The sequence below is a fragment of the Barbus barbus genome (assembly GCF_936440315.1).
Source record: "Barbus barbus genome assembly, chromosome: 38".
In the NCBI taxonomy this organism is placed as follows: Eukaryota; Metazoa; Chordata; class Actinopteri; order Cypriniformes; family Cyprinidae; genus Barbus; species Barbus barbus.
The window spans coordinates 21,170,914-21,185,723 of NC_136716.1; the positions used below are offsets into that span (position 1 = coordinate 21,170,914).

Here is a 14,810-nt window from a genome sequence, read left to right on the forward strand (position 1 = left end):
AGGTCCTTCAAAGTATCTTGGAGAGGTGAGGTATCCAAGTCGCAACATCTAGCTACTGGGGTGCCTCAGGGCTCAGTTCTTGGACCACTTCTCTTTTCTGTCTACATGGCATCACTAGGTTCTGTCATTCAGAAACATGGCTTTTCATATCACTGCTATGCTGATGACACTCAACTCTACCTCTCATTCCATCCTGATGATCCGACGATCGCATCTCAGCGTGTCTAACAGACATTTCTTGCTGGGTGATGGACCATCACCTTCAACTCAACCTAGCTAAGACAAAACTGCTTGTAGTTTCAGCTAACCCATCACTTCATCACAATCTCACCTTCCAGTTAGGCTCATCTACCATAACTCCTTCAAAAACAGCCAGAAACCTTGGAGTTGTGATTGATAATAAGCTGAATTTCTCAGACCACTATTTGCATTATACAATATTAAGAAGATCAGGCCCTTTCTCTCGGAACATGCAACACAACTCCTTGTTCAGGCTCTTGTTCTGTCCAGACTTGACTATTGCAATGCTCTCTTGGCAGGTCTTCCAGCCAATTCTATTAAACCTCTACAATTAATCCAAAATGCCGTTGCAAGATTAATCTTTAATGAGCCGAAAAGAACGCACGTCACGCCTCTGTTCATCAATTTGCACTGGCTACCAATAGCTGCTCGCATTAAATTCAAGGCATTAATGTTTGCCTATAGAACCACCACTGGCTCTGCACCCCTTTACCTAAATTCATTACTTCAGACTTATGTGCCCTCAATGAACTGTAGCTCCCCAGTGCCGGCAGCACTCATGCAGCCCCAGACCATGACACTCCCACCACCATGTTTGACATGCTTGTAGGCAAGACATACTTGTCTTTGTACTCCTCACCTGGTTGCCGCCACACACGCTTGACACCATCTGAACCAAATGAGTTTATCTTGGTCTCATCAGACCACAGGACATGGTTCTAGTAATCTATGTCCTTAGTCTGCTGGTCTTCAGCAAACTGTCTGTGGGCTTTCTTGTGCATCATCTTTAGAAGAGTCTTCCTTCTGGGACAACAGCCATGCAGACCAATTTGATGCAGTGTGCGGTGTATGGTCTGAGCACTGACAGGCTGATCTCCCCCCCCCCCCCTTCGACCTCTGCAGCAATGCTGACAGCACTCATATGTCTATTTCCCAAACACAACCTCTGGATATGACGCTGAGCACGTGCACTCAACTTCTTTTGTCGACCATGGCGAGGCCTTTTCTGAGTGGAACCTGTCCTGTTAAACCGCTGTATGGTCTTGACCACCGTGCTGCAGCTCAGTTTCAGGGTCTTGGCAATCTTCTTTTTTTGGCAACAATTCTTTTTTTCAGATCCTCAGAGAGTTCTTTGCCATGAGGTGCCATGTTGAATGTCCAGTGACCAGTATGAGAGAGTGAGAGTGATGACACCAAATTTAACATACCTGCTCCCCATTCACACCTGAGACCTTGAAACACTAACGAGTCACATGACATTTGGAGAGAAAATGACTAATTGGGCCCAATTTGGACATTTTCACTTAGGGGTGTACTCACTTTTGTGGCCAGCGGTTTAGACATTAATGGCTGTGTGTTGAGTTATTTTGAAGGGACAGCAAATTTACACTGTTATACAAGCTGTACACTCCTTTACATTGTTGCAAAATGTCATTTCTTCAGGTGTTGTCACATGAAAAGATATAATAAAATATTTACAAAAATGTGAGGGGTGTACTCCCTTCTGTGAGATACTGTACATCTTGAGTGAAATGACTGAAAAAGTGACATTAGTGAAAAAGAAAAAATGTTAGGTGGGACTTGGTTCTGTCAATCAGTTGTTGAATGGATGGTGGCAATCAGCTGAATTTTAAGAAAGAGGCAGGGTTTAAGCGGATGAAATTATTGGAGAGGTCGGGCAGATGTCGCCAGTTTTTTCACCAGAAGATCAAGTCATGACATTATGATGAATAATTACAAGCATGTGCATGTATGAATTGTTCACAATAAAACCATTAACATGCATTTTGAAAATACATAGGGTGAATTTTCTTTTCGTTCTAAATATCTTTGGAAAGAACATTATACTTATGTGTGTATACTGTATGTATATTTAAGGAAACATTTTGCATGATAAACAAGAATTTATGTGGTTTACAAAACATAAAGTTTCTGTTCATGAGATGTAGGAGGTATATTGCAATATAGCATATTGCTTTTACATCCCTTAGAAAGAGCGTGTGTGGTGCAAAGCTGAAATGTGTTGTTTACTAGATGATCTTACAAAATGTAAATTACACTGTTTCAGGGTGCAAGGGGTTTTTCTGAACAAGCGAAAGCGTGTCTAGCTGGAAAAAAACATACAGTATTTAAAGTCAGGGTCACCTTGAGCTTGTAGTTATTTAGCAAGTGAAACTTCCTGCCCACGTTTAGTTTGTTGTACTCTATATAATTGCAGAATTATGGTAAAAAGTTGAACATTTGCTTCTTTGGAATTATAGCATGGTTTTAAAAATGTTTCAATGTCATGCAGTGACATTCATACAGCGTGGTGTAAGTGTCCAAAAGTTTCCAAAAGGCCCACTGTATATCATTCTAATAGGTGTATTAATTTCAGGTAATTTACAGCATCGAACAATCAAATGAATTGACAGTGCAATGCAGTACTTTGAACAGAAGGTTAGCTGTTGAAAATCAACCCTGGCATTTGGGTTCAAAAACCTATTCAGACACATTGATTAATACACATCATCATTATCCATTTCCATACTCAATTGTCCTGAAGCTGTAGGACTCAAGAGCATTACATAACGCTTTACAGCAGGAAGTCTTCACCAGACTGCAACTTACATCAGTGGCCACACGGATGCTTTAACCATGTTTTACTATGCATATTGAAGACATAAAGATGAAAACGGCACTTTTGTTTAACCACCTGACACTGAGGCATAGATCGTTATTGGACTGACACACACACACACACACAGATGCAAGAGTTGATGCATTCATCAATCTTTTCCAAGCTGTCTGAGACTGCAGCTGCATTAGTTTCACATCACAGGTTTGTGTTGTAGCAGGTTTATATAGCACCAAGTTTGTTGGTGTTGATGTATAAGGGTGTGTTTGTGGTAAATGCGGCATGTTTACAACCCTGCTAGTTCAACAAATACTAACCGTTCTCCCATTTCTCAATGTATTACATGACGAAGCCAAACTGTGTGCATGTGAATACAGAAAATCTGTAGAGAGCTCATTTATATTCTCAAAGGCTCCTTATTTTTTTTTAATTAAACTCGGTTTACTCGAGTTAGAACTCTAAGGTAAACATTCTAAGGGTAAAGTTCAATAAATGGATGCACATTTCTGCTCATATGGTTGGATATCTGTTAACAGACTGTTGAAATGGTGCTTCATTTGGTCCTCTTCTCTATTTTATAATAAAGGGAAAATTATACATTTCCTTCAGTGACTACCTGTATTATCTAATAAAACCATTCATATTTAGTGCTGAACTTGATACTGTAATATGTGAGCGCACCTTCACTTCAGGGGGAGCGTGAAATTCCCCCAGCTGTTTTTGAACGAGGTCCCGCTGATAGAATATGCATCAATATGAAATCTTGCTCATTAGTTAAGACTATTAATTATGCCCTAATGAACATGTCTGTAATGAAGTGCTGAAACATTACATGGTAATCTGTGTTTAGTGTCTGGCAGAGCTGCACTGAGATGAAAATGACACCTAATCGGGGGTTTGGTTGCTCTCGTTCATGCTTGTTAAACATAGATTGATTGCTGAGGGACTAATCAAGGAAAGAGAGTTTTCCCAGTGGAGTGTTTTTAATGCTTTTAATGCTTAGATGTTGGGTGGACATCAGCTTGGCACTGGTTTATGCATAATGCTGATTTCTCTAGGACAGAGCTCTCTGGAAACTGTTGGGGAGAGGAAAATAGTTTGGTTAAATTTATTGGTTTAGTGATTTTTAGTCTTTCCCATACATATAAAATAGATGAGATTTTAAGGTTTGCAGTGCATTGCATTCTGGTCATGTTTAACCACAGCACTTAAGCGGGACATTATGATATTATACTGATACCATTAGTGGACATTAAAATGTGCGAATTATACACTTCAGCATTATGTTTTACCAAAACCTGACATGCAAAACGCACCCTGGTCGTTGTATGAATACCAGTCGTATATTTCACCTCATGAATGTGATCATGTGCTTTTATCTCACGGGAATGTGGTGCAGTGAGGTCTATCACACTGTTTGTGTAATTCCTTCCTTGATGAAAACATGCCAGCTGTGTTTGCACCCAACCATGACTTTCTCCAATGCCTTTATTTCCTTCTCATCTCTTCTGCTGGTGTTTATTTGTTAGTCTGCATTTTCTTTTTCCTTTATAAGGATATTATAATGAAGATTAGTACCGCTGGACAGACTCCGCTATATGATTGCATGCAGCAGATGAGGAATTACATAAGAAATAATTGTGAGTTGAGATGTTAGATAAGACGTGACAGTGAGAGAAAGACAAGGATGTTTATGAATGATTCATTTGGAGCTGATTTACTTGCCCCGTCTGTTTCTGCTCTCATTATTCAGCTTATCAATATAGTTTTTAGCTTATATTTGTATATTCATAAGTATATATAATAATTATAAATATACACCATTCTTCAAAATTTGGAGATTATTACAAAAAATCTAAATACATGCTGTTCTTTCAAAGCTTCTATTCATCATAGAATCCTGAAATAAAATGTTTCTCAGTTTCCACAAAAATATTAAGCAGCACAACTGTTTTCAATATTGATAAGAGGGAAGATAATAATAAATGTTTCTTGAGAAACAAATCAGCATATTTTAATTATGTCTGAAGGATCATGTGACTGACAAGCTGACAAAATATTTCACAAGATTGCTGTTTCTAAAAAAAAATAATAGGGGACAAACTAGTGCACAAATATTTTAATATATATTACATTTTCATACTGGCAAATAAAATATTTGACATTTAAAAATGTATTAATTGCATGTTCTCTAGGGTTAAAAACTTTTTTTGACACAATACATTTCTAAAGACTTCTGAATCACAGTTTGCATTGCAGCAACGCACAGATTAAAGAAGTCTGTCTTTGTCCTCATTTTCACTGTAAACCTGCTTTCATTGTAACTGGAGCACAGGGTGGGGGGATTTGGGATATACCCAAGCAATCAGTTTCCGTCGACCTTAAATGAGTTCATAAACACCTCCATTCCAATTCTGTTAAACCTAAAATAGTAGAGACTTTCATTCATATAGCTTCATTCTGTCTCCACAGCTGCCACAGTATCTGTATTGTACAATGCTTTTTTTTTTTTTTTTGTGCATCCTCTGTTCTTCAACTTTCTTAGACTCTGTCTTTTTGAACCCTTCCTCTGTCCCTTTATATGCTGCCCTGTTATTTTCAAAGCCGTGATGAAGCCTGTAGAAACAGGAACAACGTGACTCTGGGGAAAATGTTCTCAGAACAAATTTGTCAAGTTGAGATGTAGCAAGTGATTTTACTCTGAATGGAACAGCAAAGCTCTTTTGAGAAGAGGAAGAGGTCTCCTCAATGAGGAGCTTCAGCAGAAATGAATAGATTTTAAAGGGCAACTCTTAATGTTGGATTAGGTGAGTCAGGCAGTGGGCAGATCTCCACATACTCCCACAATCCTGTGCCCACCAGCAACAAAGGAACGGCAAATCCCAGCTGGCATGATGCCCTCCAAGTCCCACTAATGAGAATGTTCTGAAAGGTGGGGGCGTGAGAACTCTGGCTTGCTCTTTCTCTCTCTCAATCCATCTTTTCTTGGTATCTGCAAATGGGGAAGTCGTGGCCTAATGGTTAGAGAGTCGGACTCGTAATCCAAAGGTTCCGGGTTCGAGTCTTGGGCCGGCAGGGATTGTAGGTGGGCGGAGTGAATGTCCAGCGCTCTCTCCAACCTCAATACCACGACTGGGGTGCCCTTGAGCAAGGCACCAAACCCCCAACTGCTCCCTGGGCACCGCAGCATAAATGGCTGCCCACTGCTCCGGGTGTGTATTCACGGTGTGTGTGTGTTCACTGCTGTGTGTGTGCACGTTGGATGGGTTAAATGCAGAGCACGAATTCTGAGTATGGGTCACCATACTTGGCAGTATGTCACTTCACTTCATACACACCTATCCCCAACAGGCCGACACTTTATTGTAATATAGACTTATATAAACAGAAGTTCACCTGTTTAATTATCTGTTTGTACCATTGGAGTTCTTGGTAGTGGTGAGAATGACCGCTAAATGGTGACTGCTGCTGTTGTGCTGACTAAAGTTGTGCTATTTCTGTTTCAGTCCATCATGGAGCAGTTCAACCCTTGCTTAAGGAACTTTGTTGCCATGGGGAAGACTTACGAGAAGGCCCTCTCCAGTGAGTACATCAGTGGCTTGTTCATTATCACTCTTGCAGGCAAAGAGTCAGCTCTTGTTTCATAGGTCTGCTTTAATTTATGAGAAGAAATTGCTTGAAATTCTTGCTTACGGAGAGCACCACTCCTTGGTTGCATACACCTTTGTGACTAGCATCTGGGATTTATTATCGCTAATATAAAAACTCAAATTCCTGCATAGAACTCTAGTAGAATGTTGTTTAAATGTTTGTTGAATGTTTGTTCAGAATTAATGTTTTTGTTTGTGGGGAGGAAGACTTCCTGTTCTCTCGTAGTGATGATGTCTTAGAATGTTACATGTCTAAATCCATTTGCACCCTGAAACCCCCTAAACATCCATCCGGTTCATGCATGTTGCATCTCCAGAGCTGTCACATACATGTAACCAATGACAATCGATGATGTATTTCTGTTATGTGTGCGGACCTTCATTTGTGTTTTTGAGATGTTGACTGGGCAAGGACAAGGACGTAGGCGTTTCGGAGCAAAAATATGCACTGGGAGGAAGGGAGAGTAAAATGGAACAGAGGACAGGCGTAAAATAGGCCAGAGAGAGCTTTGGGAGCAGACACAGTCCCACGGAGGGAGCGAAAAAGGGAACAGGAAAGATGTATATTCAGGACAAGAATGATACGTCACTACAAGGAGGACAGAGTATGGCGTATACAACATTAGGTAGTACAGGTATCTGGTGTTCAGGGCAACAATTAAATGTCCTTTTCTGCATTGCCTCTTTCTTTTACAATACTTTACTCTGAGAATAACAATTTACTAACAATGTATCATTTTTAACATGTAACACTCTTGAAAAAAACTAACCCGATGCAACAAGACGACTAACAGTTTATCTGTGTAATGTATACCAAACACAAAAACCAGACGTGAGACCTAATTGATCACAAAACGCAGCCAATTACTACAGTTTCTAATACTTTTATGCACACTCTAGTGTAAAACTTATGAACACAAAGTTAGAATTTTCATGCTTTTTATGGTTTTCCTTTTGTTATTTAATATCTAATATAAATTCTGTTCTAAACTTCCACAGTCTCTCCTCATTCATATTTGATGTTTAGTATGTATGAGGAGTAGTATTTCAGTCCAGTGAGATTTCAGTCTGGGTGAGGTTTACTTGGCGGGATGCCATAGAAATAGAAAAAAACAACAACAGATTAAACAGATAAGATGTGATCGTAGCTGGTTAGGAAAATTCTGATTAATATGAAATAGAACTTTTAAAATCACTTGTCCCTTTTATCAGTTAGGACACGTTGTTAGGGTGTTTAACAGTTTTAAACAAATGCTAAACCAATGGTATTTGTGTTATATTCAGGTAAATAATGCTGCCACATTGTCTGATCTCAAGGTATAATGTGTACAGAGTTCTTGTGTTCAGTCTAGCTCCACAGACAAGGCAGAAGCTTTAGGATGAGCATTGAATCCCTGTAGAGTTGCACTGTGCCAAGTACTGCAGAGAACCAATGACTTTCCTCACCATTCCAGACTTCATCTAATATTTTATGAGGCAGAAATACAAGAAAAAGACCAATGCTCTAGAGGGTAGACCACGAGAGTGTGTGTATGTGTGCGAGAGTGTGAAGTCTGATAGATGGTTAAAAATAGACCCAACTCGAGTGAGATTTGCACTCCCATCCTTGCAGATCAGCCTTGGCTGCAGCTATGAAGGTTCGCAGAATCCATCATGGGGATTTGCTGGAGTTGTAAATATGCCAGGTCTTGCAGGCAGCAAAGTGGAAACCCTCCACAGTACCCACTAATGAATAGTGCAGATGGTGGCCACTGGGCATTTGCAAGATTTTGGGCTGTTTGGCAAATGCTAGAAACCAATAGTCAAATTAATAGATCATTAAAATGTCATAGTATAAAAAAGAAACATTGGCTACAATTCTTCAACAGTGGCTTGAGGACAAAGAGATTTTGAAGGTCCATTTGCATGCCCTAGAGTAGATGATTGTGTTGAGATATCTTGTGCATAAGCAGCAGTTAACCTTAAAGTATCCCTTTCCCTTGCCTTTTCCTTGGAAGTGTAGGAGGACTCTTAGAAATTAAGGATTGAAAGGGTTAGAAGGTTACAAAAATAATTAGAATAAGAATAAGTAGTGACGAAAGACTTTAACATCTATAGTCAGTGGAGACCTTCTGTCAGCAACTAAGCTTAGAGAATATGTGATAACTGGGTCTAGATTGGACTTCTCTGTGGTTTTTAACTTCAGATTGTCTCCTGTGGCTGATCAATGTTTCCTCAAAGATGGTTGGAGAGACTTTCTGCCCTATTTTTCAGACCTCTGTAATCCTCTTTCCTTCTGCTGCTTCTCTCGTTCCTTTACCCCTCACCACTCAGCCTGGAGCACCAAAGCCCCCAGATTTCCCCCTCTAATCCCTCACAACCAGGACGTACCTTATATCCTGAGCCTAGGATTTGCACGGACACTAGCAAATAAGTCTATACATTCATACGTGATTGGGCTGGCATTGGTGTAGCCTTACCACCTCCACCTAAACACTCCCACTGCATTGAATTGGGATGGTCATATGGCATACTGAATTTGATGTGAACGTCAATGAGGCTCTTAGGGACAGAAGTACAACAGTCCATTCAAAATGTCAGAGGCACATGTGGCAGTGCTGAGATTGCAATGCTTGTGTACTTTCACTATGTAATGAAATAGATAGGTATACACCATTATTAAAATTCTCGTGCAGAATTGTGTAATTCTGATACAGATAAATTATTTATGAAATATTAAATGGTACACTATTTTGTCTAAATAAATTATTTAAAATGCTACAAGTGGATTTAGGCATCACATTTCTGTACATTGTAATAAAAAATGGATATTGATTTTGAGATTTGCTAAAAATTACAGTGTTTTACAGTGTTATTAAATTTTATTGTTTTAATTATTAATGCCAAAGATAGATGACGACAAAAGTAATTTAAAATATAAGAATAAAATTACTTTTCCAATACTGGGCAATCCAGTATTGGAACAGATAGAGCTTTCCTATAATTGCAGCATTTTGAATGCAACAATTTTCTTTGTGTGCGTATTTCAAATCTCTCAAAAACATTATTTGAGTATTAGATGTGATTCTACAACAAATTGGATGTACTTCTGTCCCTCACAGCCTTTCATATTTGCATCAAATTAAATATGCTGTGTTGCTTTCTTACCTGATAACAGTTTTAAAATGATGAATTCAAGGCAGAACATCCTAACCTTTGCTAACCACTTGTTCAGTACCTTCTGGTTCTAAATGTCACTGTGTTCCAAGACACTTTGTGCTTCTTGGCACTGTCCCGCCTCTCTAAACTGCCGTGATCCTCTGGCTCCAAGAGAGCCTGATTGAGAGCCAACCCTTCTCTGCCATGGTGATGCAGAAGAGCCACAGCTCTCCCTGTGATGGGACCTCACACAGAACGAGTGATTACTCTCAGTAATGTGAAATCTGATGTGAATGTTAAGTTTCGGAGGGCATCAAGTTTTTTTTGTTTGTTTTTTATTTTAAAGTAAGGGTACTTTTGCTATTCATCGCTCACCAATCACAAGCTCCACCCCCACCTCCCCCAGTTCTCTGGCCGAGCCATCATAGAACATCTAGAGCTTAAAGCTTTCCCATCTACCACTCCTGTTTCCATAGATGCGGCACCTGTGGGTTGAGGGAAGCTTCGGGTTAGCACATTAGCACACTCCCGATTCTTATGTCCCCAATGCTTCCATGTTTCCAGGTGTGACATTTGCAGCAAAAGGCTACTTCGACGCACTGGTGCGGATGGGAGAGCTGGCCAGCGAGAGTCACGGCTCTAAGGATCTTGGTGAGTCATAGTCTGTAGCTGCAGTGCCTCCTGTGGTTGGGAGGGGGATTGCAAAAGAGAATAACTTGATGGTTTCAGTGTGAATGGCTTTGGATGTATGAGTACATAGTACAGCATATTTAAGAATGTATCTTTGGATATCACACACACTATTTTGTACAAACGTATACACTCTGCAGATTCAATCGTTTGCTTATTGGTGGTTGGTTGCATTGTGTTCATCTATCCTGTTGTCTTATTTCCGTGTCTCTCTATGAAAACTCATCTATTTGTATTAGAATTTAGATTTAGGGAGTTGTGATGAAACTATGGTTCTCGACGCATATACATTTTTCCTTTGCAGTAAAATATCCAAGAACTCGATTTGCACTTTCACAACCATAAACTGCCATTTTTGCACACTACAACAGCTTTTGTTTTGTTTTGCTTTTTTTTTTAGTTAATTTAAAATGAATGTTAATTTTGTGCATTAAGCATCTGCAAATCATTTGTTTTTCTCCAGCCCATTTATGAATTACGCCTTACAAATGATTGCATAACATGAAAAATTTTATATGCAAACATTTTTAGAGATGACATTCAGAGAACACGTCTGAAGTCACAGTACAAGTATGTTTTTGTCCTCACTAGTGTTGCTGTCTGTTCATTATTTATGACTGTGCCTTGTAGCTACTGTAGCAGTGATTAACTGAGAAGTAAACACCATAGCAACCAATGATAAAATGGGCGCACCAAATACTATACAAAGAATATACAAATAATAACTCTTTGGCATTTACTTTTCCAGGAAGGGTTGTTTGTACTATTCTATTGGTATCCGGTTGAAGAGAGCATTTTTTTAGATCAGTATATCATTTGATTTAAGTCTGGTTGGGCAAGTTTTTGGACCAGAATGTGGGTTTGAGTCTCAATGCTTAACCTCAAACAAACAAATCTTGTTGTCCGGTTGTGTGTCCAGTGCATCACTAGAGTTTGAGTCAGACTTCAGTGGCATGTGAGACTCTTAATAGGACTGGCCGTTGAATCCACAGCGTAATCTCATCCTTTCTAAAAGCACATTAGAATCTCAGCAGCAAATATGAGACGTTTTCTCTTTAAAGAGGACTGGAGGGGAGAGGCTTACAGAGGGACATGAAAGCTGGTTATGCTTCCATTATTCATCTCAGAAACATTTTACGAGCATTCGTCTTTTCATTTCACTGGTTGGTGTCTCAAGCCCATGATCCCAGCTCTAATTTGATCAGTAAAAGGCTATTATTTGAATTAATTCAGCTTCATCTTATCCTGAGATTAGTTACCTGATTTCCAGCTTTCTCAATATCTAAACAGTATAGCCAGGCGGAGATGGAGTCTTTACGAGATTATATTTTAGTCTGCAAGAGAGCTATTTCTAGAGTGCTGCTGTCTCAGCATTGTTAAAAAGCAGCAATATCTGGGTATGAAAAGTTTAATGAGAAAAGTTTTATGAGGATTTAAGTCTCTCAGCCTTTTCACCCGAGACTTTTTCATCACTAGACAAATTAAAGCACGTCTGTGTTTGTTTTGTACCTTCGTGATTATGCAGAAAATATATATTTTAATCCTCAATAATGTATAAGGCTGGGTGGTATGACATTTATTCCACTCCGATACTATAATGTGTCCATCAATACTATATTGCTATATCAGGAATGATTTATGTTATTATGACAGTGACAAGAAATAAACATGGATTAATACAAAATTACTGAAGTGGATGTGTTCTAAATAAGTAGCTGTTTGCTTGCTGTTTCCTTTGCTGTTTTAAGTCAGTTGTTTTGTATTCAAGTCTTACATAAGTCAGATATCATTATACTTCTCCCTCTCTCGATAGTGCATTTAATGTGTGCATGCATGTATTGATTATCTTATGTTTGTACAGCTGTTTCAGTAATGCTCATGTCATCTGTCTGTGCCTGTATTTTTTTTACAATGAATTTCAAGCATGAGAGAAATACATGTGCATCAGAATTATCATGCAGCTTCTACTAGGGATGCACAATATATCAACAGCATATTTTTTTATTATATAAGCAGCAGATATTCTATATAAAGTACAGCCAAAACATAAACATCAGCCAGAGAGTAAATATAGGTGCATCCCTAGATTTGACAAGTAATCAACAGTGCTTTACACATGTTGACAGTTTGTTGCAGTCTCGTTCTTGTCTTCACATGGCCCGAAAGCATTGCAGATGCATGTCATAACCACAAAACATACCAGTTCCTTTGTCTGGTTGCTTTCTGAGTGAGTACATGATTGATTTGCATGAGCAAGACAAAGAAGTGTGTGTTCATTTTTGAGTGACAGGTTTTGTTCGGATTTGTTTGATGTTCTGTAAGTGTATGTTGAATGTCAGTGTTATTTAGATCCAGAGACTTTGAAAGAGCTGGCAAGACAACAGTGGCATGAAGTGGAAACTTTTATCCAACATGCAGAATGAGTCTGTGTTATGAATTTATACTCATGCAGACTGTGTGGGTGAGGGTGCGTGCATTTAAGCACGTGGGAACTGTGGCATCAGCCATGTGGACACAACCAATTGCTGCACGCTTAAATAAATCTCTTAAGTTAGGTCTTAGCCCAGCGTTAATAATTGATACAGACTTATTTCTGGCTTTAGTATAATTGTATGTTATAAGGAAGACAGTTCTGAGAATGGGAGGCTTCACTGGCCTCAGACCTTCAGGATGATGGCAATGAATCTTTAAAATCAGTCACACAATCTCAGTCAAACATTTTTGCTTGTCACAGTCAGCCCCATGTGAAGATGTTCCTGTCTTCTTGGACTTGTTTGCATGTCTTTAAGATGGACTGAAGGGTTTTAAAGGATGTTGCATAAAAGCGGCCATATGTGTGTTAATGATGTAAGATCTGAAGCTTAATGGCTAGCACAGTTCACATGCCTGAGGTGTGTGTGCACTTGTTGTGTCCCTGTGCTATATTATTGCCTATGGATTTTGATTTGTCATCAAACAAGCTAGTTTATCAGTGCAGTTGACTAGTGCATGTAGAATTGCCCTGTTTCTTTTATTTGTTATTTGTCTATTTATGCTATATAATATTGTACTGTATGTATTTATTTTAATATTTATTTTTTATATAAAAAAAAAACAAACATTTTTTTAATCTTGTCGTTAATAAAGCAATGTTGTATTGCATAGCAAGTTGCATCACATCTCAAACTTTTTTTTGATAGTTTAAGATACTACCCAGTCCAATATACAGAATTTTCTTAAAAGGATAGTTCACCCAAAAATTCTGCCATTTTCTCGCCCTTATGTCATCTATGTATTTCTTTCTTCTGTAGAACACAAATAGATGATATTTTGAAAAATGCTGGTATGGTATCTATGCAACATTGGACCCAACTGTTGGTCTTGTTCATACAACTAGGAACAAAATATTCAGTCAAAATTTCATATGCAATTTGCCTATTGAGACTAAAGCATAAAAAAATCAGACGAGCTGAATGAAAATGCAAATTCACAATTTTTGTATCTTTTTGTTTCACTTAAAGGTTGAGTAAATTATGTTTGAATTTTCATTTTTGGGTGATATATCATTTTAAGAATAAGTCAACTTGTCATTAAAGCTGGGGTGTCAAACTTCCTGGAGGGCCGCACCCCTGCAGAGTTTAGTTCCAACCCTGCTCCAACACACAAACCATGCAGATATCAAATATGCCTAAATGACTTGATTAGCTGGATTGTGCGTTTAATTAAGGTTGCATCTAAACTCTGCAGGGCTCCGCCCTCCAGGAACTGAGTTTGACACCCCTGCATTAAAGGAACCCACTGACTAGTTGATTTACAAAACGATTGTCAACTGAATGGTTAAATTACAACCTGTAATTCTTCTGAACACTTTGAATCACCTGAGATAAATGTTAACACCAAGTGTAAACAGGACTAGATTAGCACCTCTAATGATGTCAAATCACAGGGCGCGCCCAGTTATAAAATCGAATGAGCGGAAGTAATCAAAATGTATGAAAATCCGTTACATCATTGCAAGAGCTTTGCTCTCTGGGTTCTGGATAATGGTGAGATTTCATTAAGTGCGGTTATCATCCTCTTCATCGCATCCTCAACTCTGAATAACTTGTGGCCTCTTGCTGTGAAGAGATGCGCGGTGATTCTTCAATGCAGCACTTGTGCGTATCGCATCACCCACTGCCCGCAGTCAGCCCACGCACCGATGCACGAACACAGCCGGCCTGAGGAGAGAGAGGGAGCTGTGAGCTAAAAATAGATGAATCACTTGCCTTAACAGGAGAAGTTCCGCTAGAGAGAGAATGAGAGCGCAAGAGTAATGTGAATGCGGCCCGTGCTGTGGATTTAGTCCCAGAATGCCTCCTTGGTGATGTCAGTGCTTCCAAAAACAGCTTCCCCCGTCTGCCTCTTCAGTGCTGCACGAGTGTGTGGAATACTAAACAGCTTCCTCTTCCCAATGCCCAAATATGGGTATCACTCGTCATGGATGTGTGATACCA

At 39.1% G+C, this 14,810-nt stretch overlaps 1 protein-coding gene across 6 annotated transcripts in view; it reads left to right on the forward strand.

The window, feature by feature from the left end:
- Positions 1 to 14,810, forward strand: part of LOC306858116 (BAR/IMD domain-containing adapter protein 2-like) — a 57,180-nt gene that overhangs the window by 8,894 nt on the left and 33,476 nt on the right. For 4 of the 6 annotated variants that reach the window (XM_079398511.1, XM_079398516.1, XM_079398512.1 and 1 more), the window contains exons 2-3: positions 6,364 to 6,439; positions 10,210 to 10,296. In XM_079398511.1, the coding sequence (XP_079254637.1) occupies positions 6,364 to 6,439; positions 10,210 to 10,296 (163 nt within the window). The remainder of the gene's footprint in view (positions 1 to 6,363; positions 6,440 to 10,209; positions 10,297 to 14,810) is intronic. The other 2 variants (XM_079398514.1, XM_079398513.1) reach the window with 1 other exon arrangement.